This window comes from Melanostigma gelatinosum (genome assembly GCF_949748355.1).
Source record: "Melanostigma gelatinosum genome assembly, chromosome: 15".
Classification (NCBI taxonomy): domain Eukaryota; kingdom Metazoa; phylum Chordata; class Actinopteri; order Perciformes; family Zoarcidae; genus Melanostigma; species Melanostigma gelatinosum.
The window spans coordinates 6,852,237-6,878,388 of record NC_136648.1 but is presented as its reverse complement, the minus strand read 5'-3'; the positions used below and the strand labels follow the sequence as shown (position 1 = coordinate 6,878,388).

The 26,152-nt window shown below is 41.4% G+C and overlaps 1 protein-coding gene across 1 annotated transcript in view; it reads right to left on the bottom strand.

The window, feature by feature from the left end:
- Positions 1-26,152, bottom strand: part of b4galt2 (UDP-Gal:betaGlcNAc beta 1,4- galactosyltransferase, polypeptide 2) — a gene marked incomplete at both ends in the record, with an annotated part of 107,286 nt that continues 81,134 nt past the window's right edge. Inside the window, 4 exons of the mRNA XM_079285005.1 lie at positions 1-151; positions 7,585-7,689; positions 19,725-19,847; positions 25,125-25,312. Coding sequence (XP_079141131.1) covers positions 1-151; positions 7,585-7,689; positions 19,725-19,847; positions 25,125-25,312 — 567 coding nt within the window. The remainder of the gene's footprint in view (positions 152-7,584; positions 7,690-19,724; positions 19,848-25,124; positions 25,313-26,152) is intronic.

Sequence of the window (26,152 nt, the reverse complement as noted above, 5' to 3'; positions counted from 1 at the left end):
CTAGCCCTTAATAGGCCGGGGCGGTGGTTTGCCGATCTCCACGGAGATGTCTGTGTACAGAGGGTACCTCTTGACCTGAACCAGTCTGTAGGTCAGAGAGCTGATGCCGTCCTTCTTCATCGTGTTCTTCGTGTTCTGGATTTTATTAAACCTGGAGGGGAACAGACAAAGAAAGGAAGAGAGAGGTGTGAGAGAGGTAATGCGGAGACAATAAGGCACATTTTATTCAAAACAATACCGACGAAACTGCAAAGTAAAATCTGGATTTCTACATGAAAGTCTTTGCCTCTTTATTAACACATGTTTATGTGAGTCTAAGTAGGGATATACGTCTGGGAGGTCTGGGTTATATTATGCTTCAGGAAATGCTGATTATTACAGGACTGTCTGTTGACATGTTTCCTATTGCAAAGAATGACTCCTCTTAAGACACAATGTTTTAGGTCCAACACGGGTATTTAATAAGAATAAAAAAGCCAAGGTTTCTGTGACTTGGCCTTTATTGGGGCAAATATCTGACACGAGGGGACGCCAGCAGCTAAAAGGGGATCGAATGGAGCACCTGTTCCCAAACCTTTTGGCTTGTGTCCTCATGAAACATAACATTGTCTACATGCACTTTTTTTGTTGTTGTTGCATTCCAGTTTAAAAAAGAAATATACAGGAAAAGAGAATATTAATCATTTAAACAGATATTGGTTTTGGAAGAAGTATTAGAAGTGAGAAAAATAAGTAAGTTGCTGTGCTGTAACTTCAACCGTCAAACGCAACCAAAACCCAATTTACAGCATGAACGCTAACACATACATCCTCTATGTAGCTGTACCTGTTCAATAACCTGAAAGCAGAGAAGAAACCGTTCTCTTGGGTTTTTCAAATTAAAGTTCAAATCCAGTTTCCTGGTGTGGATTTCGACCAACAGGTGGTGCTATAGCGCTGCACGGTGACTCAGTGAACAGCATTATCCATCACATCCGCCTCGGTTTGTTTGAATTATGATGGAATATCCTTCCCCATTGGCTGTGATTCAGCAGTTACATCAGAATCTGCTCTGATTTTCGTGTTTAAGAAGGGAAAATGATTCACGCAGTGTGTCGGACAGTTACACAGTGCTGCTGCCATGGGCTTCAGTTCAGTTTGGGATGCAACCTCTGGCAACAACCTCAAAACAGATTCACAACACAGAAACTCTGTCACCGGCGTCGTAGCATCAGTCCTTGCGGTCAGTCAGGGTGAAAATGAGGCCACAGCGTGCGAGTGTCTAACAGCACATTCACAACACTGCTGTCTTAAAAAATGCCATTTTACGTGTGTGAACAGAGAAATAGCGGATTTTCAAACAAAAGACGTCTGACATGGACCACTGAGTCTACACCGCCTTGTCAGAACTGCCGAGTGAAGATCTCCCCCCCTCCCTCCCTCTGCAAGGCCTTCTCCTCCTGTCTCTCGCAAATCAAATCAAAAAAGAGCCTTAATGGCATGAATGGTCGCAGGGAAGATGTTGTCAAAGCATCTTTCCCTTAAACAATGTAACACGATAAGATATAAATAGTTCCAAGGATTGGCATTTCTATCTAAAAAAGCAAGGGGGAATAGTCTAAGAGTAAATGCAAGGACAGGAAGGAAGGAAGGAAGGAAGGAGAGGAGAGGAGGAAAAGCAGGCAGTGGAGAAAAATGTATGTCTGAGAAAGAGAGTGACAGATGGAGGGAGCAAGACATACTGATATAAATAAAGGGAATGAGAAAAGAGAAATCTTTAGGTAAATCTATCAAACGGCGGAGATTAAGAGCAGTGAACTCATCCCTCCATACATGCAGAGGATATAAAATGCGCGTGGCTACGATCTACCGTTTCAAAGCTATCGGTCTCACTTAGCTTACTTTTATTCTGGAGGGCGAGACAAAGACATTCCTCCTTGCATGTTAATTAGCCTGATTTCCAGAGTCCTAACTGGGCTAAGTAAAGCTCTATTTTAACTCCACCGAAGGTCTCAGAGGAAAACATTTCTGGTTTAGGATCTCGACAACAGCTTTGTCATCGTCATGCCAGCCATTGAGGCTTGTTTTGTTCTGGTGTCGTATATTTTGAGTTGACCCCGTTGTAGAAAATGTCTCAAAGGAATAGTTTGACATTTTGGGGGAAGACACGCTTATTTGCTTTCAGGGATCAGAAGATTGAAACCACTCTCACATTTGTGTCATAAATATGACGCTATACCGTGAGCTTCGCTTAACTCGGCACAAAGACAGGACGCAGGGGGAAACAGCTGGCCTGGCTCGTTTTCCGAAGGTAAGAAAACCCACCGACTAGCCAGCATTAAACTCACTAATTTGCACACTATCTCTTGTTCTGCAAGGTGAGGGTCATGTGACGGACAAACACAGCTGCAGGTGACAGCAGGCTTTTTGGTAGCCTTGTTTGTCTGCATTGTACCACAGAAGAAGGTACACCATGACACAAAATAAGTAAACATGTCTGAAGCAAGTAGAATGACCTCCTTGTGGTTGCATGCCTCCGCCAACACATTTGTGTTGAATTGTTAAATCGTGAGTTGTGGCCATTGAGAGGTCACAGTGACCACAGCGTCTCGACACCGTGGGTCGGTAACCGAAGCTCACGTGCGCTGAAGAATGACTCAGGTAGACATAACTACACTATGTTTTTACAAAGCAAATCGTGTGACGTCACAGTTTTAGCTGTCGGCCATGTTGGAGTACACACAAAGCCACTGGCATGCACGGCTGAGTCGCATAACCTATCGATCATGGTGAACTTTTGTGCTGTCTTTGGTTGTGGCAGCAGAGCTGATAGACAAGAAATCATTCTTTCGTTTGCCAGCGGTCATTACACATCAAGGAAATGACACGAAGGAGCTATCCAAGCGACGTCGCGAGAAATGGCTGTCACGCATCTCTCGAGATATAAAGGAATGGAATTTGGCGTACACTAGAGTATGTGCGGATCACTTTACAAGTGGTCAGTGATTTTATTTACGAATTCGTTTGTGAACAGTATTTAATAAAGGAAATATAAATTAAACTTGGACATGAGAAGGTTACCGAAGCTTCATCGGCCCGTGACAGCAGTCGGTACCAGAGACGTGTCGAGCGTGTACAACAGGCGAAACACAGAGATGCAGCCTCAGCATTGCTTGATATGAGTTTAACGTCAGATCATATATATATATATATATATATATATATATATATATATATATGTGTGTGTGTGTGTGGGGGGGGGATGAAGTTAGGGGTTAGTTGAAAGTTAATTCCTACACACACGCACACAATGACATGCATGTACAATGTACACAAACACACGTGTCTGTTTGCACTGAGTAAACATTGAATATTGCTAAATATCGGACCAGATCTGTATATATTTACTCTTCCAATGACGAGATGAGAATTCTCGACGACCGTTGCTTTGACGTCTCGGACCCATCCACTGACAAACTGATTATAAGCGTCGAGCCCTTTGTAGCACTCCAGCTCGTCTTTTGTGTGAGGACTGGGGGTGTTCACGAGATACGTGTAGATGTTGGCGTAGTTTACCGATGGAAGATAAGTAGGATCGGCACTGAAACGATCTGCACTCATCATATAGGGATCCAAATGACCAATAACCTTCAATTTGGCCAGGTAGCGAACCTTTGATGCACTATCCAGTGATTCAAAGTATGGTATTTTCGCCGCACTTCCTTGTTTACTCGCCGCCATGTAGGATCTGTATGTACTCCAACATGGCGGACAGACCTCGTAACTAAGGAGATCGTGACGTCGGCGAGACCACTCTATAGAGCCTTTAAAGTCGCCTTCGTGGTTCATACAGTTTTACAGAAGCCAGTCGCAAACACAACCCACACCCTCTGTATCTGCACAGTCCCGGGATGATAACATATATGAATGGAATATTGAACAATGTTACTGAGCGACTGATTCATTTGCAATGCATGAAGCGCCGTTTTCTAGACAAAACGTGAATGTGTGTGTGTGTGTGTGTGTGTGTGTGCAAAGTGATACTTGCGGCTAGTGATGAATGCCCCTCTTTCTTACTTCCGCTGGCCCAATATCTCATTGCTATGCCTAACCAGCATCTCTGAAAGGGCTGAGAGAATGGACTCCTGTGTGAGAGCGTGTGCATGTTTGAGTGAATGTGTAGATGTATATATATACCGTATATGTGTGTGTGTGTGTGTGTGCAGAGGAGATAGTAAACATTCAAACAGTCAAGAGAACGCCTCCCTTGGACATTACGCAGGTACTCCAGATAAACTCTCTGAAAAGGCTCAATCATTAATCTGGATCTAAACAGAAACAAAGAGCGGACACAGCCCTCTGGAACAGGCTTTTTTTTAGGTATTTCTCAAAGACAAATTGTCTGTAGTAGGTTGCTGTAGATCTGAGTCGTTTCTGCTTCACTTCCATTCATAAAAACGTGATTAATGTGATGCAAACATTTGCTGCATATGATGGCACCTGACTGGTCATTTGTAGTGTTATGTAAGTGTAACGGCAATTAAGATCCAACGACCAGCCGTGTCTCTTGGTAAGTCGTGGATAGTCAATTATCTCCACGTCTGTCCAAAACGTCATCGCGTCATTATATTATCCTGTTTGACATTTTTGTGAAATTTTCGTAAAGCCTCTGAATATTTGAGTTATGCTCAAAAAAGTGTTTGGTGAGGTCACAGTGATCTTGACCTTTGACTTCCAAAATCTAATCAGTTCATTATTGAGTCCAAGTGGACAAATTTAAGAAAATTTCCACGAGGCATTCAAAATAACGCTACGTATAGGCAGACGTACGGAAGGCATTTTTCGAATCCAACTTGTCAAAATCTGTGAATCTGCGAAGTCTTGGAAGAGATCTCAACACCCTTTCTCTGTCATGCAAATGTTTTTGTTTTTTTTAGCTAGTGGCGCTTAATGCGATGCTAGCACGCAGGAACATAACAGAACTGCTTGAGTGGATGAGTATGGATGGATGGATGAGAATGGATGGATGGATGATGGAGTGTCAGTTACAATAAAACATGCTGTCGGCGGCTCACGTTCCTGCAGAGTTTAACGGTGGATGTGAGGAGGTTGATCCAACTTCGCAAAGTGATGCGATTTCTTAACACCCCCCCACTATTTATATTACCACTGTTTCACACTCTACCGACCACCGTTATGTTTTTTTCCCTTTTGTGAGTTTTTTTCTTTGACTTTAATTTTTGTTGACCTACAATGAACTTAATACGACGTCGTTGTAAACAACCCTTCTCTCCTCCACCCAACCTACTGCCATGAGGTGTCCACTCCTCCTTTCACAGCCCCCTGATTATTCTGAGGTGCCATGCTTTATCTAAGTCTCAATACCACTTATTTTCAAACAAAATCCGTAAAGCCAAAATTTCCGAGACATTATAATGAGTGTCCAGAAGGGCTGTAAAAAAGCAGTTTGATCCGACGAATAGGACGCTATTTTCTGCCCCTTCTCTACAGTTATGAATAATGGATCGGCCCCAAATAAATAGAGAGAGAGAGAGCACAAGCAGCAGGAGGAAAACAGGAAGTGAGTATCAAGCACACAGAGACCCAGACACACACGCTTTCAGTCCAGAGGGGGATTTATTGATTTTGATGAAAGCAACTTGACTAGTCTGACCTAGCCTTCTCCCATCTCTATTGGTGTCATTCCAGCAAGCACTTACTGAGGGACTGTTGAATCTTTCTCTCTGACACACACACACACACACACACACACACACACACACACACACACACACACACACACACACACACACACACACACACACACACACACACACACACACACACACACACACACCAACAATGATGGATGACATATTACGCAGGCCTGGTTATTTTAGAGATTGTCACATTTCAGTAATTGCAAAACAAGCACCTGCCTGTGAAGGTGTTTGATGTCATATCAAGAGATCTTTCTTATAATAAGCAGATGCTTGTTGCATGTGAGAAACACGTTCATGAGTTTTCAATCACAAGCTCTACTTTAGGCACATTTTCCTTCCACCTACACCTGTGTTAGGGGGTGGAGTTTATCAGTTACTCTAATGTCAGGATCAAACCCTTCAAATCACAAATGCATGGCTGCACACTGCAATTTAAGTGTATATTTGCAAAATTCAAATCAACTATGTCCCATGTTGCTTGGCTGTTACTGATTTTCATTTGTAATCTTCTTATAAACCATATTAGAGCCACAACTAAACGAGACCTCAACTGTGAACCCTGTCACAAGAGACACAACTAAAACAATATTGCAGGCGGGAACAGAGTTCACTATGTCGTCGCTCGGCCCCAGCTGCAGCAGCTATCGTTTTTATGTGTTGAGCGGCATCGTTGCCTGGTCTATCCAGCCATGAGAACGGGGGGGGGGGGGGGGGGGGGGCCTCTTAGAGGCGAATAAACAGTGATAATCCATGTTTAAGCAGCTTAATGTGAGGTGCTATACTCTTAGTGATTAATGTGTCTAGGAGGGCTCATCTCTGCATATTGGGTGTCATTTATTAAAACCATAAAGTAACACATTTATACAGGAAACATTTGTACACATTCATCTGAAAAGCAATTTAAATGGGTGTAGCCAAAAGAGCAACATGTAAGCCCCTGCAGCTGTATCTCTGAAAAGCTATTTTTGGTTTATTGAAAAGGTTTTGTCCTTGACATTTTAAAATCTTTCAGTGAAATGAAAGACCAAGCTGTGGTCGACTGTAAAGCAAACACATGGCAGGTATGCTATGGGATGATTCCAGTATTCCTGTCTCAACATATTTAAATTTGATTACAATTACACCGACACAAATTCAACAAATAAAAGGATTCAGACTCCACCGGACAGATAATACTGAAATTCCTGGCAGTGTGTGGAAGACAATGAAACATAGTGAATACAATTCACAGCCCCAATGATTGAATCGTTAATTGAATAAGTAAAGGTGAATTAAGGAGAATTTGACATCTGTATTTTAAAATCCCCTCTGCTAGATATACACTACATCGCTCCAGTGATGCAGTTTTCAAAATAGGTCTGTCATAAAAAAACATTATATTCTATTAGCATTTCACTTGCAGTTTCTTATGAGGAGCTGCTCAGTGGCCAACAGCAGGAGTGCCGGTACGCAGCTCTCAGGTGTGAATGTGCAAAATGTAAAAAATACCAAAAAAAAGGGCAAAGCTTCTCATTGAACCATCACTGCGTAAAGGTTAAATAGACCTTTAGCATTTGAATTCTAGCACAACTGGACAGAATCAAAGCAGATAACATGGACGACCGAAGACATAAGAATCATAATTAACTGCTTTTACCTCTCACTGCTGGCCTATTATTGCCTGTGTTGCTCATGTTTCAGTATATTTATCCATAGCCAACTCTAATTATAAAGACACATTATTGATAGTGTGCCCTTTGCAGTGCAACATAATCATAATTCTCTCAAATGGAGAGGAAAAGTTGGAAAGAAACCTGTGAAAACTGTGCAGCTACGGAAAAAAAAGCAGCGCGATCGATCCAAATGTGAAGCAGGAGAACGAGTTTGGACAATGATGCAGTACCTCTGTGGGTTGGGCTCGTTGTGTTTGTCTCTCTCGTGTTTAATCATTCTGTAGCGGCCGATGCGAACGTCTGGCCTCGACACCTTCATCCCGTTCAGAGTGATCCTGCAACACACACAGATGCAACATCTGTCAAAGAGAGAGAACGACAAGAAGGAAACAAGTAGAAAAATAGCAACAAACTGAGAAGGAAGAAGAAAAGGGTTTCATTCAGAAATTAATTTCGGCTGACACTAATTATTATTTACATTGTCCTTTAATATTTAGTTTTTTTTAATCAATTGAAAATAGAGACAATAGAGACAAATTACAATCACTTGTTCCCATATTCCAAGGTGATAGGGCTACAACAAATGTATACTTTCATTATTGATTCTTCCACTAATTATTCTTCAATTAACTATAACTATATATGGTTTAAGAAATTGCAAAATAACAAATATACAACTAAGCCCAAAATGATGTGTTTAAATAGCTTGTGTGGTCTGACCAAAAAGATCAGTTTCGTTTCAAAACACACACAAAAGAGTTACAAATCGTCACATCTTAAAGGACGGAATCCGAAAGGTTTTGCCGAACAAAATGACTTCCTAATTAGTGGTGGTATACCCGAATAGAGTCAGCGAATGTTCAAAACCTCATATCTATTAACACCCAAACATGCTTGTTTGACTTCTACAGCTGCTCATGGCGTTCAAGCTCACACTGCAGTTCTTCACAGAGGCCTCTCGTGGCTGTGTTTGCCCGAAACAGCGGATAATTGCCATAAACACAACATTGCAAACAGTGTTGCACAGAAAAACAAACAATCAGAGACACCCTCCTGGCTCTTTCTGGAAAAAAACCCCAGAAAAAAGTAGAAAGAAAAACTCTGATCAGAGACTTTCATAACACTCAGAGAAACACATCGTTCAACTTCCTGTGAACTCGCACGGACACCAGCTGGGGAGCAAGACGAGGATTTACAGTGTGCCTCAGTTTAAACAAAGCACGAGATCACAACTCAGAGACGTTGTATTACTACTAAGATACAATACAAGGGCAAATGTGCACAGAGATTCATATCTAATGCTACAACAAATGGCATGTGGGCAACACAAACAACAGATCTGTTCCACATGAAGCCAGACTTAAACCCGGGGGTTGACAGAGCCATTGATATTCGTACCTGCAATGATAGAAAGGAATTGTGTATGTGTGTAGTGCATTCTCATTTGTCGCAAAGCTCTGGTTCGTGCAGTCTCTCCGTCTTAAAAAGCGCCCATGCCTGATATTACTCCTCAACAACTGCTCGTCTGCACTTCCAATGCCTCCTCTTGTATCCAAACGCCTCACCTCCTCCTTTCCCCTCTCTCCTCCTCTCACATGTTCACCTCCCCTTATACCTCTTCTGTCTTTATTTCCCTTCTTTTTCTGCTCCTTTATTCCCCGTTTTACCTCCTTCTCTCTCCCCCACTTCTCTTCTTTACACCTATGGGTCGTTGAGGGATAGATACCAAATATTTATACTGTATCCTGAAGGTTAATAGCTGGTACTTTGTGCTGATGTGAGATGTCAAAGGTTCTGCGTTTCTTGGCAGTAGCATGATGAAAAAGACGGTATATTTGAAACGCATAATAAGGAAATATTTGAGGGTCAGGGTAAGGTGAATCTTTTCACGGAGAAATATTGAAGATGACACAGAAGAAGGAGACGACATGGAGACATAACATGCTGGTGCGTTTGAGAGATTGTGGAAGGTGAATTTATAAACTTTGGCGAAAACCACGGTCGCTGATTCCCTTTGCTTCCTCCGTTCATGCTAAGCTCAGCTAATCACCTCAGCAGGAAAGGAAATAAGTGAATTTCCAAAAATGTCAAACTATAGCTTTAGAAATGTCGGTAGACATGTTTTTGAAGTTTGGACAGAAGCCAGGTGAGCTAGTTTCCCAGACTACATGCTGGGCGAAGCTAACGGCCTGCTGGTTCTGCTAGAGGGCTGTCGATCTTCTCGTCCAGCTCCAAGATATAGCAAATAAGTGTTTTCATCAAAGTGTCAAACTATTCCTCTAATCAGTCATCTTTAGAAGTGATGGTAGGCATATTTATTATGCTGGCTGTTTCCTTCTGCCTTCAGTATTTATGCTACGCTAAGCTAGGCTGTATTGGTTTATTGGTCTCCGTCTCTGCACTGTTCCTTCTCCTCTATCTCTTAGCTTCTATATCCCCTCGTCTGTTCTTTCCATCTCTCTTCGTGGCTTGTGTCTTTTCACCTTCCGCCTCTCTTCTCTTCTCCTCTTCAACGTTCATCTCTCTCCTCCCGTCTTCTTTACAAACCAGTGAAATGTAAATAAGCCTGAATGTGGCCTCTGCCAGCAAAAGCACATCAACCCGTGAGAGACAAAACCCAAACTCCATAAAAACAACTCTCCCATAAATAAATTCATCGGAAAACTAAATTCTCTCTCTCTCTCTCTCTCTCTCTCTCTCTCTCTCTCTCTCTCTCTCTCGCTCTCTCTCGCTCTCTCTCTCTCTCTCTCTCTCTCTCTCTCTCTCTCTCTCTCTCTCTCTCTCTCTCTCTCTCTCTCTCTCTCTCTCATATGTCTCAGTGACTTTGCTGACTTGACATGCATAGATAATTGCCTTTGTCAGTGTCTGCACATGCGCGAATGCATGCATTTACATAATTTAGAGATTTATTATGAAACAAATAATGTGCGAGTGAGCAAGCCAGCCCTCTCCTTCTTCTTGTCCTCAGCTTTCCAGGGTAGTGAGCTGAGTTATACATTATGCACAGTTCTGCATCTTTAATATAATCTCCTTTGTGCCCGTTGCTCTGCAGACTGTGGTGATCAGCTAGAAATGCGAATCTCTCTCCCTTCATGTGATTCTGTATGAATTCTATATTTATAGACGCAGATCAGTAAAATATATTTAGAGCAGATTCAAGGATTTGTTTGTTTTGTTGTTGGCTGTGTTTTGACTTTGATGAGGCTTTTGGAGTGATAGAGGAAGTACTCAGATCCTCAGTAAAGGTACTAATACTAGGCTGTCAAGGCTGTCAAGGTGATAATCTGTCAATATGGTGTTTAAAGCTTGTTGAGCTGCCCCCTAGTGGACAACACAAATTAATAAATTCAAACAAGAGTCCCATAAAGTGCCAAAATGTTTGCACAACAGTCAACTTGTGTAACTGGATTTACTTTAAGTTAAGTCACAGCAGAAATGGGTATCAGGGTGACTTGGGGTACTACGACAAATGTGCAGATTAAGAAATTCACCAAATCAATAATTTGGGTGGTGAAATGATTAGAAGCTGTTTCGAGTCTGCGCGGCCACTGTTTAATTAATGTGGGAGATGCTAACGCTTCTGAGGCAATGGTCATTAAGATTGTAACACTTCAAGCATCAGCAGTGTCATAAAACTGTGTAATCAAGTATATAATCCTCAGAGAAATCAGAAAGAGTTTTCTGGCTTCTCAAACATAAGTTGATCAGAGTGTGTTTGCTTGTGATGAAAATATCATCAATGCTTCTTTGAAATCTGTATCTTTTGCCGCATTGATGTACCTCTTTGATAGTCTCATGAAACACTCCCGGAGCGGCTCTCCATCGTATCATCTGTCAATGTGAGACTTTGCATCATGAGTAAACGCTGGTCCAAGATTCTCGAATACATTCACATGTCGTTTGATAAATGAAGCTCAGGGTTGTCGTGTCCAACAGGGGTTGTTTGGTTATAGAGTTACACAAAAACTGTCTGAAAAGAAACTTCAGCTGTGCCCTTGTGGGGTTGTGTGCTTTTGTGAGTGTGTTTTTGTGCATGCATATGTGTGTGTTGTAATGAGCTATGACGTAACCAATCAAATGGCTTCTCTTCATTCGTGTAGACGGCAGAGAATTTTGTCCTTGACCAAAACAAAACTTCAGCTGGAACACCAACACACACACACACACACTCCCAACAAACACATCAGTACACTCATTATTTTTCACAACTGTGACAGACAGTAACATGGCGTGACAGTGTCGTGTGAATATTATGTAAAGAAGAGGACACTGAGGATACAGTGGAGCTGCAGGATGAAAAGCTTCAGCGTTCCGCCGTGTGATGTATATAATCCGAAGCCGACACATTCGACAGCCACCTCCACCGAAACACAGCAGGTGGGTGGCTGCTGTGAAATTCCCCACTGTAGGGGACCTTTCGGCATTTTAAGACATTTCTTTTAAAAGACCCATACATATGACTGGGAGCAGAAGGAAAAAATGGAGACAGCAACATTCTACATGATTATAGTTATGTTACTCACATGCTTTTGCACTTTTCTAAATAATAATAAAAAAGTTAGCTCTGTCCACCATCTGACAAAATAAAACTACGAGAACTGTTTTCACTGATTCATGGCATGATATGTTAAAATCATAACATAATATAATGACCAGTCTAGGATCAGACCATGTCCATAGACGTCTACGAGTATTTTATTTGGCTTCATGAATTTCTTGGATCTAGATTATATCTGTTATTGCATGTGGGTCCACCGGATGGAGAGTTTGACCAACCGCTGGCAGCTATTAAAAAAATTAAATAGCTGCCACGAGCTTCCACGAGTGTGCGAGTTTCTGATGGCCCAATATCCAGTTTTGTTCCCAATAAATCCATCAACACAACTGCCAGACTTTTATCTTTTGTGCTTTTATCACAAAATGTTGCGCTATGCCGCCCCACTGTTCCCAATTTTTCATTTGAACTCTTCGATGTGGCTTATACTGTATTTGTCAGGACTGTAATCTTGAAGGAGGCATACAACTTTATGTAAGACTATTTCATTCTGATTGAGACATTACTCTGGTCATTGGTGGAATAAAGGGTTCGATAAAGCAGCTACAGTCAGACCTCCAGAGTGAATCCATTAACCAGTATGGTCTACTCTGAACTAACGGAGGCACCTTGTCCATTTGAAAAGCTGTGGACTGTCCAGCACTTAAGATGTCTGCCCACTAATACGATCTGCCATGACAAGTTTCACGAGCAGCCTGAGGCAGAACACACACACACACACACTTGTTGTTTTTGCAAGGATGAAATATCAGTTAATGAGGGCTATTATGATAAACACTTTCTTTAATTTGTGTGCAACATTTTGATGCTGTTAAAATTTGTGGCGATAATAATTTATATCACGGTGTTAGCTGGAGGCAAAACAAAGTAAAGACTGGAGGCGAACACAAATCACCTCACAGTAGTGGGCTAAAGTTAGACATCAAAAATGTCACCTTGCTGTTTTCTTGGGTGCCAAAATCGATATTGCAAACATTTGAGATGATAAACTGCCAGCTACAGTATCAAAGACTTTCAGAGGTGGAGAGAAAATGTTTGTCATGTTTCTAATAGTTTATCTTAGCCTTCTGCTAACCTCCTCAGCTGTCAGAGATGAGGAGAAGGCCCGCTGTTGGGCTTACTTTCTGTAACTAGTGTAGCATGAAAGCATGGTGGAGTTAGCAAGATAACTAGCGGATGACTGGCTACTTGCTAGCTTGCAAATTCCGGCATTCTTTCATGCAACACTGGTTACAGAAAATGATCAGAACAAAGTTGTCACTCATCTGGAGATAGCAACGTGTTTTCGTACAGTGTGATAATAATGTGTGGATGAAGCATTATGTTGAATTTTACTAATTTAGCGGCTGACTCGTTAGCTAGCTACTTTGCTAATTCCAACATGTTTTCATCCTACAGTGGTTACAGAAAATGAGCCCTGCTGGTGGCCGGCGGCAGCACTGGGTCTAACGGTTCCTCTGCCTCACTTCTCGCTGCTAGGAGTGCACCTTGCCCAGAGGAGAGCAGGCGGGGGCTCCGGAGACTTCCTAGCTAACTAGACAGCTCTGAAGATGGACAAGCTAGCTAGCTAACTAGTCAGCCGTCAGCCGAGGTCAGACGCCAAATGTAACTTAAGAAGGCACAGAATTGGCATCAGATAGAAAAAAAAAGTGTTATTTGTGTCAGTTTGGAGTTACAGAAAATATTTTTTTAAACGCTGAACACCTGGCAGAATGATTTACATTTTAATAAGGTGGAGTGCACTAGATTCATTAGCAGGCGGTATTGCACTGCATCCCTCCATTGCACCAAGTCCTTCAAACAACCAAATCGTTTTAAACAGGCCCTGGGATTGACACAAAGGCATGGACAAGAATCTGAATGGGAAAGCAATGACTTTTTGAGATATTCCTGAGAGGATTTAAAGTTATTTTGGTGATGCTGCTGATGTGTGAATCAAAATTCAGGTCAGAATCAATAACAACTTGACTCGGGCAGTGGTCTTGGGACTCTGAATAGGCACAGACCCGCTGCCTCGGAGTTTCAAAACAAATGGTGAGTGAGGAAGTGAGGAGCAGCAGCTTTATGCTTAAAGAGCCTTCAAGAAAAAGGTCTGACGGCAAGATCCAACCGTAGACGAGACAACATTTGTTTCTCCATGATGACCTCTTCTTTAGCCAAAGGAGTTTGCAGAAGATCACACAGGGCGCTCAATTAGACATATTAAGATATCAAATGATCAACAATGTAAACCAGCCACAATGCTAGTGGTATAACACTCAGCTGACCTAATCCCTGCTTCACATTTCACACTGCTCCTTCTGTTCCTTCTGCAACTGTCAGTCAAAACTCTTGGACACTGTCAAGGTCTATGCTGGGCTACAATCCCCCATACCAATACCAGTATCTTTTATTATAACAAGTGGCTATCATGTTTTATACGTTTAATGCATCATTAATATACTTCTGAATAGATTTGTATTCATACTGAGTGAACTGCAAAACATAAAAAAATTAACGGCATACTTAAAACAAGGCAGTTTTAACAGCAGATAACAAAACATTTTCATTATGCAAGTAAGTATTCATCGTGTTGTTACTTTAGGTATTAATCCACCCTTTTTCTTTAGCGTCTCTTGCATTCCTCTCTCTAAATGAGGCCTCACATCCTTAAAAAGTACTTCACAGTTGTAAATGTAGTGAAAAGAGAAACAAAACACATAAAAAAAAATAAAATACTATGTTAAATGAAACAAAGAAAAACCAGAACCCAAGGAATATTCAAGGCAAGACAGAGCATCAATAAAATAAAGGCATTCTCAAAGTGTGAAGCTTAAAATATCCTGACTCTTACACCATTGTCAAGGCTTCACAGAAACACGTGCAGTCCTTGTGCTACAGCGGCTGCATGTGTGCATGATGCTGGCTCAGGCTCTGTTGAAAGCCACCGCTGGGAGGTTGAGAGGGAGGAAGGGGGAAAGGGCAAAGACGAAAGACGAGAGAGAGAGAGAGAGAGAGAGAGTGAGAGAGAGAGAGAGAGAGAGAGAGAGGTGTGTTTGTGTTGAAGGCTGGTCTGCCATGGAAGCCCTTGGGACATCTTTGCCCAAGGCTACTGCTGCATGTTCAGAGAGGGTGAGAGGATGGTGAAAGAGAAAAACCCTTTGCCGAGCTCCTTCTCCCTCTGTTATAAACACCAACCTTTTAGACAGGGGTGGGAGGGGGGCAAATGGCACTGGCAGTTGTGTAAGTGGCATGTGTCCTCTCCGCCAAGGGCTCGGGCCACACTGAGCAGCAGGGACAGATAGTCCCCCGGGCAGACATTAAGCTAGCAGGACCCATTGCAGGCAGTGGTCGTGCCATGGTCTATTGCATCAAAAGCAGCATATACAAAGGAAATTGCTGGAGGGAAGCAAGAGATGGAGATAGAAAAAGAGACGTGGAGAGTTAGAGGGGCAGAAGGATGGGGAAAAAGAGAGAGGGAGCATTGCTGAAGTAGAGAGTAAAAGAGCAATTCAGCCATTTAGTTGCTGCTCTTTTTTTCCAGAGCAGCCTTCAAAGAGCTGCTCTGGTTTTTCAGAGCAGCAAGCCTTTATAAGCAGATGGAGGTTCAGTGCCACGTACAAAGACACTCCGTCTGGACACCAGGCTGATGGACACGTCGTCGGCTCGCACTGTTCAAACACGTGAACCTTTCTACCTTTTAACGAAAGACAAAAAAACAAGGTACAGCTTTCACGGCCGACACGCTCTCTGATATATACCACTGTTCTTTCATCTCTATCCTGGTACCCTCTTCTCCTCTATTTCATTTTTCTCCCGAGTCCTGAGAGACTGTGCTGGCGAGCATTTCAGTCCACTCAGCTGGAGACTCCATCCTCTCCTCTGCACGCTACTGCAGCTTCGACTGTTAGAACTGAGACTGATTTCAGCATCAGATCACACGTCATATTGGACAAAATCTAATTTTGACGTGATGATAGCACGAGATCAAAAGTCACATGACACCGAAATAATTACGATTCATCCGGAGGGGGACGTGAATATCTGTACCAAATGTAGTCAACGTGATTGAAAGTGGTGCTTTTGTGTCAATTAAATCAATTAATCGATTGGCTGACAAAATCGAGTGTTAGTCAACTAAGACTAAGTTCTTTGGCCTCGGACAGCCCTTGTAAAAATCAGTGTCTAATAATGGTGCTGATGCGTTTACATTGGGGTGCCTTTTTTCGTCGGTATATGACGCCCTGGGAGTGAGACCAGGATGCAATGGTTGTTCAGACATTTTACTCAAAACTCCTGCATAGTGGCGCTAGAAGAAAAGTCAGGGGATCACCAAACGTCAGTAGGATTCACCCTCTGGGCACCATGAACATCTGTACCAGATTTCCTGTCAATCTATCAAATATTTGAGATATTTCAGTCTGAACCAAAGTGGTGCACCGACTGACTGACCGGCTTCGCAATGACAAACCCCCCCCCCCCCCCCCAAAGAAATCAATCACAAGATTTTACATGAGAAACGTGAATAGTAGAATATTCTGCTTGCTTTGATGGCCTCAGCTACATGCACACACAGCCCTGTCCACACACCGCCTTCTTCAAAAAGCTTGTCCAAGTGTGTTTTCAAGGGCATGTCCCTGCTGATTGCTCCGTGAAAGGCTTAAAAACAAGCCAGCCCTTAAAAGCAAAGGTGTCTGGTGGGGGGGGTGAGAGCCTTTGAGAATAGCAAGGCAAAACCTTGATGCTCAGCTTTATTTGCATGCTTCTGCCAATGTGTTTTCCATTAATTTATTATAAGATTGACTTTGGGATTTTTACAGTCTCAGTTTGTAGTAAACAACGAGAGAAAAATAGGGAGAGAAGGAAAATAACTGACAATGACCTCACTGCTGTTAGTGTCCAGTCCATCCTGTTTCTGTTACTTCTATTTAATGTGCAACCCTCTTTAAACTCAACGTACCAATACAAAACATTATATATGCTATGATATTTAAATTAAAGATGTTTTATTCCTGATAGATATCAGAGATGATGATATCCTTGAAAAGTGTGAGTCACACTGAATCTATCACAATTTGAACACCTCTGGTGTTCAGTGAGGAGCTGACAGAAAATAGAGGAGAGAGAGAGAGCTGGATGGACTCAAGCTGGGGACACACAGTACTGTAGAGATTATATGGGTGGCACCTTAAAACCACCAGAATGCCCAACTGGCATCGTTAAAGCAACTGACCCCAGACAATCTTGGAAAATGAACGAAAATCCAATTCGCCATTATCTTGTAATTGCATCGTTTAGCCAGAGTGTCCGCTGTACAACGCAATGTAGTCTCACTTTGAGTACAAAATACCACAGAGGAAGGAAAAGCTTCAGAGAAGCGTTTGCTCTCTGATTCAATAATGTAATTTTGTTAACAGTCAGCACCTTATACAAAGACATGTGAACATTTGTGGTTTACATGTTCAGTGAAAAGGTTTACCCTTTCTATCTCAACGTAGCGTTTTTGATTGGATGGAACCTCTGCAGTCAGGCAAGTTTGAATTGCAGAAGTCAACGTCTGAATGAATTACCTTCTTTTTTAAAAACAAATTATATTCCCGCAAGTCACACCACTTTTCATATCAGTTGAAATTGCTGAAGTTCGGAGAGTAGAAAGGATCTTGAGGGAAATCTACAGCATTTAATGACTTACTGCAGCTATCATCCAATAGAAAAGTTACAACTTTATCTGTCATCTGGACAACCATTCAGTGAATTGCACATATATCTCTTTTATCACATCTTGCCAGACGCTGACAAACAACTGTAATCTCCTGAATACTGTGTCCACTGACACAGTCCATTCTCTAAAACACCAATTTTCAAATGCTCTATTTTCAGTTTTCTTACAACACTATTACTCTGAAAGGACAAAGATAAGCTTCACAGTGTGAGAGTGACAGCGGGACACAGACAGAGACAAATAAAAAACAGATAGTGAAGAATAGGGACAATAAAGATGGAGATTGCATTTCGTCTGTGAAGAACTTCCCTGCTGTGTGAGTTTGTAGCAGTGTGTGCGTGTGTGTGCGTGTGTGTGTGTTTATAATTAGCGCGCTCGAGCCTGATTCTTTGAATGCAAATGTATCTGTTTATGTGTTTAAAATTAATTTTCTTTTGAACCCGATTCAACATTTCAACTGGCAATTTTGAAAATCTTTTGCTGACGGTTATTTCACTTGTGCAGTAATATGAAGCGGCCCTTTCCAGTTTGTTGTTGTGACAGCAGCTTTTGGGGAATATATGGAACATGTCAGCTGGGATTAAGGGGCAGTGCAAAGGTAGTTTCATCATTTCTATGCAAAAATTTGTATTTATTGTATTCAGCCAACATGATTCTTTCATCCCTGTAGCGCCATGCACAGATGAATGACACTGTTGTAGGAATAATTTGCTTAATAGTCAGATCATCAGTTCACCAGGTAATTCAACAATTTTCAGTCCAAACAGCCGTCTGAGTAGACTATAAATTAAACTAATAGTCCTGTAAGTGGTAAATTTAAGCAGTTCTTCCATCTTCCTGTGAGACAGATATTCTTCTTCTCAAATTTGATTTCAGCACACTTCCACAGCAGTATTATGAGTGAACTTGAGCAAGTCATTAAAAGCGGTCTGAAGTGCCTGAAAAGGTTTATTTATTTGCTAATCATTCTCCTTCACTGAACAATTACAATAAATCATCCACTCTACGGAAACCTTCAGTGTCACTTTAAGTGGAGACACTTGATTTCACCACATTTTACTCACAGGTCTGACAAGGATTTTACTTCAAACAGACCAAACATAACCCTGACAGATTGTATAATACTGATGTTTCTGTTCCTCACTGCAAAATATTAACAAGTACAGTAAAACGTTGCTGGTATTATAGCGAAACTGTAGCGGGCTCAGCCTTATAGCTAGATTAAACATGCTGGCATCGTATGAATCTCGATGACGTAATGAATGAATTGTCACGCTAGCTTGTCGGGAACGGGGCTGAATTAAGCTCAAAAGTTGGGCTTAAGTTTTGGCGATGAAAACTGGCATGGCTTTGAATGGGTTTCCTTACATGTAAATGAAAATGGATTCGATGGTACCCACGAGTCTCCCCTTTACAGACATGCTCACTTAATGCTAATCCCACGCAGCTTTAGGCAAAAACCCAGCAGTCTTTTGCACGCAGTATAAATGTGTTATTTCCACCTCTTCTAAAAATAGTGTATTATAATATTTCTGCATGTTGGAATCGCTAGCCTCGGATCAACGGTCTTGGGGTTTCTGAGCAGTTTCCACAAAAGAAGCGCTCGCCATCCAGTCGCTGAAAATTGCAATTCTTGCAGAAATCTCCAAATGTCGAAAGTTTTAAAATACACAGCGTATTATACTGTAGTATTTTAGTGCCATTTTTTATATCTTTACCAGCTCTTAAATATTCTCTATTCCAGCATCATATGTTGTAATAAATGTTATTAACCTAAAAGAATACTGCATTAGTGACCATTGGAATTGCCATATATACTTCCATCGTAATGCTCTTAGCCCCTTTACAATTTATTTTATAATCAATGACGAGAACAACTTGACAAACTAATTATTCTTCAGGTTCCCAGCTCTCAGATGATGTATACCACTTCTATGCAGCATTTAATGTTGACCTGCTATCTTTCCCTAAAGATCCCGTCTCTTCTAAAAAAGACAAAAGCAGGTCTATGTGGGTCTTTAAGGTTAAAAAAAGCGAATTAAAAATAAGTTATTGGTCTAGAAATCATGGGCAAAACCAGCAGCTCATGCTACAGTACGTGCTTCCACGTTTACCTGTTGTAGATGTCGTCGTCCTCCCCTCCCCAGCCCCAGTACTCGTTGGGGAAGCCGTTGATCTTCAGAAACTGTTTTTTACTGAGGCCTGAAACTCCTCCAAAGTAGCCTGCGTATGGCAGCCTGCAGGAGCAAGGAAAAGGAGGAGATGGGATAGATGAGGGAAGGAGAAAGGACAGAGGGGGCGAGAAGTTATAAGGGAACCAGTGAATGAATATATTACTACAAAATGAATTAGAATTGCCTGAACAAACAAGATCCTTCTGACAGCAGGAAGATTTGGCAGCATCAACTCTCTGCTATGTGGCTGCATGCTGAAACGTGGGCTACCATCATTTAAACCATTTGTTTACAGCATGTACAGGCAGGTATTCATAATGAAAGATGGAGCAACATACAGTTAACACACATGTAACTAGGAAGGAAGTTTGGGTTGCCTATCCATGTTGTTGTAAAAACAAAAGTCCCTTTATATGTTTTAATACAGTAAGGCAAAAGCCCCATGACATCGAATTAACATGGCTACCCACTCAGATTATGCTTCATTATAATAAAAATGATCCTTCTTTTCAATTTCCTAAAGTTAGTGGGAGATGTCCCTGTGAATGTTCTCAGTGCTTGTTCATCTGAAATTGTTAGTGAATCATCAGCAGCATCACAGGTTTTTAAAAAAAATATGTGGCATGTATACAGATGGCATAATTTACATTTGAAGAACATTTTGAAGTGTTTTAGGCAAGCAGATAATTTAATGTATCTTGTTCTAGATAATCTACATCCATATATAATCCCCTCAAGACACATGAAATGACCGGGTGTAAACAGGGGCCGTGGTATTTGTGCGTGGCCTCTGCCGCTAATAAGCAGCCAAAGGAGATGCTACGAGTGAATACTAGAAGTTTCCAATCGTCAGCATTGGCCATTTACAATGAAAATGTTGGATAACACATGAAAGAGAGTAAAGAAGAGAAAGAATGAGGAAAAGATCAGGAGATGAAGAGAATAACTACAAGATAAATATTAAGAATATATAACAGAGGGTCCGAAAGAACAAGACAATGAAATGATGGAGGAGGGTATATATAATACGTATATTGTATGTGTGTGTGTGTGTGTGTGTGTGTGTACACGGTGGACAAAAGAAGGCGGAGAGGCGTTTTATTTTTTCCTCAAAAGTCTTGAGACCAGTGGAGTGGGACGGACGTCAGCTGCGAATGTCATGACAGGCGCCTGGAGTCTAACCAGAGGCGGATACATGTGTGTGTGTGTGTGTGTGTGTGTGTAGATGTGTGTATATTCTGGACAGTATGTGCTGTCAAAAAGACGACAGCTCCCTGTTGAAAGATGACAAGAGGAAAGTAATGAGACCGTCTGTTTCTGCACAAATTCTCCCATCAACAATATGGTGAGCAGTACGTGTGTGTGTAGGTGTGCGAGTGTGTGCGTGTGTGTGTGTGTGTGTGTGTGTGTGTGTGTGTGTGCTTAGGAGAAGAACAGGGGAGAAAGAGTGATTGGAAGTTTGATTAACTGCATGTTTTTCTTGAGAACGTCACTCATTTGTTGATGACATCTCGCTAGAAGGAGGATAAACAAAGCTCTTATATGAAATCTTCAACAGTGGGGGCTCCATAAACTCCGTATCTGTCTGATTATTTCCTCAGAGAAGTGAGATATTCATCATCAAATGCTAACTCTCAAACCGACTGACCAACCGCCTGTGTTTGACAACTGGTTTGGACAGCTGCAGCTGATTCAGAGCTCTGCTGCTCGAGTCCTCACCAAGACCAAGACATTGGATCACATCACTCCAGTTCTGAGGTCTTTATACCGGCTTCCTGTCGGTCAACGAATTGATTTCAAAATACTTCTGCTGGTTTATGAAACCCTGAATGGTTTATGGACATAATGATCATCTGCGACATTATGAACCATCCAGACCTCTGAGTTCTTCTGGGACATGACTCCTTTCTGTCCCCAGAGTCAAAACTAGTTTGTTGATGTTGCCAGCACTATAAATAATTGCACATCTCCTCTTTAACTGGTGCATTGTTAACTTTGACTAATTTGATTATTTCACATTTCATGCCTGTCATTCATCTTCTTAAAATTGACAGTGCACGTCGATCCATGTTAGTCACTGAACAGTGTGCTGACGCTGCCAGCAGAAGGCATAAACGTGCTCTCTGTGCATATGAGCTGCAGCACACTCGCACTGTGCTCACCCGAGTAACAAGCACTGTACTCAAACATCCACAAAATCCTGCAATATAATGGTAATATCATTCCATGCACTGCATTAAGGTCCTTAGAGAGAGTGTACTTTGTGACATGTTTTTGAAAGAGCGGCGCTGTGAAGTGGACTTGAAGGTGGCCCTTCCTGCTCAGAGAGCTGTCAGGTGTTGTGAGGTGCTACGATAGAAAAGCACTTAAAGTGACCCGACTTTCAGTGACAATGTTTTCACCATTTGTCAAAAAACATGTCGTGTGATTTTACATTTGGGAGCAGCTAAGGTTGTCTCTTCCTGAAATGCTGAAATAAAACATTTACTCCTCGGCCCAAATCAGCTCCATGGCGCTGAGCTCAAACAAATGTGGTTTGATCGTCGTTTGTTTATTGCTTGCTGACTTTTCGTCCTTTAATTTGGAAGCTTCCTCGATGCTAAAACTGGCAGACAAAAAACTGTTGGAATGCTCAGACCATTTTTGACTTCGGCAACCAATTTTCTACAGTTATCTGATTTCTGCATCAACAAAGATCTTCAATCAATCCTGTGACCTTCCGCTCACTCAAAACACCAGGCTTTACTTTTATCCACTTTTTTCTTCATTGTTCTCGTGACCAAAACAAGAAACCTCATTAGAAACCAAACCAAAGTGTTTACTGATTCATTGCTAATTGGAAATGTTAATTACCACCTGGTGTTGTATTGTTTGCCAGATAGCATTAGCTTATTGAGCAGTATATCAGGGAACTGCTGAGGCTCCTGGGGCTTTTCAGTCGGATAACTCTTGTGGAATGACAGTTTGTGGATTGGAGAGGTCACATTCGTCGGCCATGTTAAGAGCGTTAATCAATGCTTGTGGTGCTTTTAGATAATTGAGTGCAGGTGTGGTGTCATTATGCAAAATGACACAACTAAAGCAGGAGGCTATACTATTCAGTGCTGGCTGTGAGGATGCAGGGAAACTGTTTGTCAACACTGCATTTTGTTAACACACTCGAGAAATGGCACTTTCACTCACCATATCATTTCCTACTAACTTAACACTATATATTGTAGATCCCTTTTTTATGGTTATTCCTTTGCTGTAAACTGCCATCCATTGCACATTTGACCGTCCGTGGGGTGGGGTGCACATCTCCAACTGGTGCTTACTTGTTTCTATTCCGGTTTCTTCGGTGGCTGTTTTGTTTTTCTGTCTCTGTGCAATCCTTAGAGACTTGTTTGTGATGAAGAAGTTTCAAAATAAAAGCACCGAAACAGGGATGACGGCACAAAGTGAACTTTTGACTTTCTACATATTAACATGCAAAAAGTTTCATCTGCTGCTTTTTCATCAGTGACTACAGTACGCGTATATTTACTATTTTTACTTTGTGTGTGCAACTAATGATTGTGTTTCATTTTCTATTAATAATCTGCTGATTATTCATGTTTGGCATATACAGGGTCATAAAAGGGTGAAAATGCTGACAGCAGTTTAAGATGATGACCAGCACATCAAAGCAAGATATTCAGTTTGCTATCACAAGTCAAAGCAACACATCTAGCTTGACATTTTAGCTTGAAGAATCACCTAAATTATAATTTTTGATATGTTTACATAAATAATACAAGAGAGCTCATCTTATACAGCAAGTAGACACAGTCGTCATAGTTAGTAAGTGTCTCTGCACCAGCTGTAGACTACACTTGTTAGTTTCGCTTTGTATCATGTGCTCTTGTTAGGACTACAGAAGTATGACCGAATAAGAATTGGCAGCAGTGAACTGTGGTGCATTTTCATGATAATTTAGGCTTCAGACAAGGATTTCATAGTATAATGAGATTTAGTCAAATTAAATACTGCTTAGTTTGTCTGTCAGAACACAGACTGTAGGCCATCTCTATTGCTTTGTTCGGCAGCCAATTGCAGATTGAAATTCTTCACATATTTATTTGTTTAACATAACAAGTGTGAAATGCTATTTCATCAGACAGGCAGGTGCAGAACCCATCTGCAAAAACCAAAAACCTTCTGGGTACAATTCCCTGTTTAGGTCTATAAGCTGTTCTCAATGTATGTGTGTGTGAGTGTGTGCAAGTGTGACTTTATTTATCCTACCATTGAAGGGACAGCCCACCCCAAAATCAATAATACATATTTTTCCTCTTACCTCGAGTGCTATTTATGAATCTAGATTGTTTTAGTCTGAGTGGACTAGTTTTAGAGGTATCGGCCGTAGAGATGTCCGTCTTCTCTGTCGGGGTGGGAATCACCAGAGGCCCCTCAATGCGATATTATCACGAAAACAAAGTCACAATACCATATTATTACGATTTTAAACATTTTGAAATATATTACCTATTTTTAACTGCAAATGATGCAGTTTGTCAACATCTGTTTTATCAAAAAAGATGAAGTTTTCACTCATCTCACTTCAGTCCATTTCTAATAGGTCTTTAGTCAATGAAGTAAAATATATAAATAAACTATTTACTTTTACTTTGTTTAAGTCATCTATGGTGATGATTTGCATACAAACACACAATTAAAATAACTCGGGAATAAACCATTGAGTTTTTGTTCATAAAAAATCTTTGCATCAGTAGTTTTATTATTTATTATAAGCTGTTTAGAAACGTCTCCTTCAAAAAACTGAATTTAGTCAAGTTTCCCACCAAAGCTTCATTTTTACATATGAACATATCATGATAACGTTATAATTTACTTTCGTCCAAAGACACATTTTTACTGAATGGAGCTTGAAAGCACCACAGTGTAACTAAATGAAGCCGTTTTTTCACACTGACGGTTGAACTGTGTAATTAATCCACGGTTCACATGACTCCCTGGTCAAAAGCAGACATCTGCTGATATCTCCAACACGAGGCAGCTCACACCAAAACAACCTAGATTGATAAACAGCACTACATGTTTGATGGAAAAATATGTATTTTTGATTTTGGGGTGAACTGTCCCTTTAAGTGGGATCACTAATGAACTGAGATGCGCTCGAATAAACTTTGAAATTAGACTTTGGCAAATGCTTTACATTTAAATGGGCTGAACTGAAGTGTTCCTAATTATCAAGACCTCTTAAGGTAAATGCAGGTAGAAAGTTGTGCTCAGAAGTTGGGTACCATGCTCCCTCACCAGCTCTAAAATCACACGCCAAGTTGAAAACCATCGCCTCACCTGAAGCCAAACTTGTCCATGGCGATGGCGAAGTGCCTCGGCTGGTCGTAGCAGTGGTAGAGGTTGCGGTCGTCCATCGGGATCAGGTCCACGTCGCTAAAGATGAAGCAGTCGTACTCTGCGTCCTTCAAAGTCTCCGTGTAGCCAACATTCAACAGCTTGGCACGGTTGAAGGTTTCCTCACCCAACTGCGAGAACAAACCACAAGAGAGACCATTGTGTCATTGTTTACAGATAGACGAGGAGGGCAGATGATGGAGCTTCACCAGCATTTGTCCTCTGCTTGAAAGGCTCCGTGTTAAAAAAAAGAGTTGAACAGATTGGAACGTGTCTCCTGAACCACAAATTCAGCATGTGCGATATCAATACCATGTTCAATTAATGTTTCTGTAACGTACAACTTGTACTTTCAAACTGCGACGTTGTAAGGTTAAATGTAGACTAATACCAGAGTTAAGAAGGAGACATTGATGGGGCACTAAAGAGGAGAGGGAGAAGTACTGCCAACATATATAATACATGCTGTGTTTATTACACTGTATAGAAACATCAACCGGAAGCTGCACCGCTACAGGCACTTCTACCATAAACAAAAGACAATATGAGTCAGACCAAGCCAAATGTGTTCGGGCCCACATCAAAGCTGGTTTTCACTATAAATCCAACATGAACTGATGTGTTTGTTGACCCAAGAACAGTTCAGTTGCCTGAAGCACTAAACTCTTCTCGTGAGATTCTGGCTGGCTGAAGTTTAACCCTTCATGCTGAATATGAAATTAGTGATAAATCTCTATAACAGAGTCTGAAAATCAAAACTTTCCCTGTCGTCAGAATGGCCAGAATTACAACACAGCCAAACACGTCATCACCTTCTAAGGTGCCCCTTCAGTTTCAGAGCATGATTGAACATCAGTGTTTAGCATCTGCAGTGCATTTGTGCTGTATTCATCTCTACAGGCAGTCTGAACCGATGTTTGTATCGACCCCAAGAGATCCGGATGCTGCTGCAGTGAATGGACCAGGTTCAA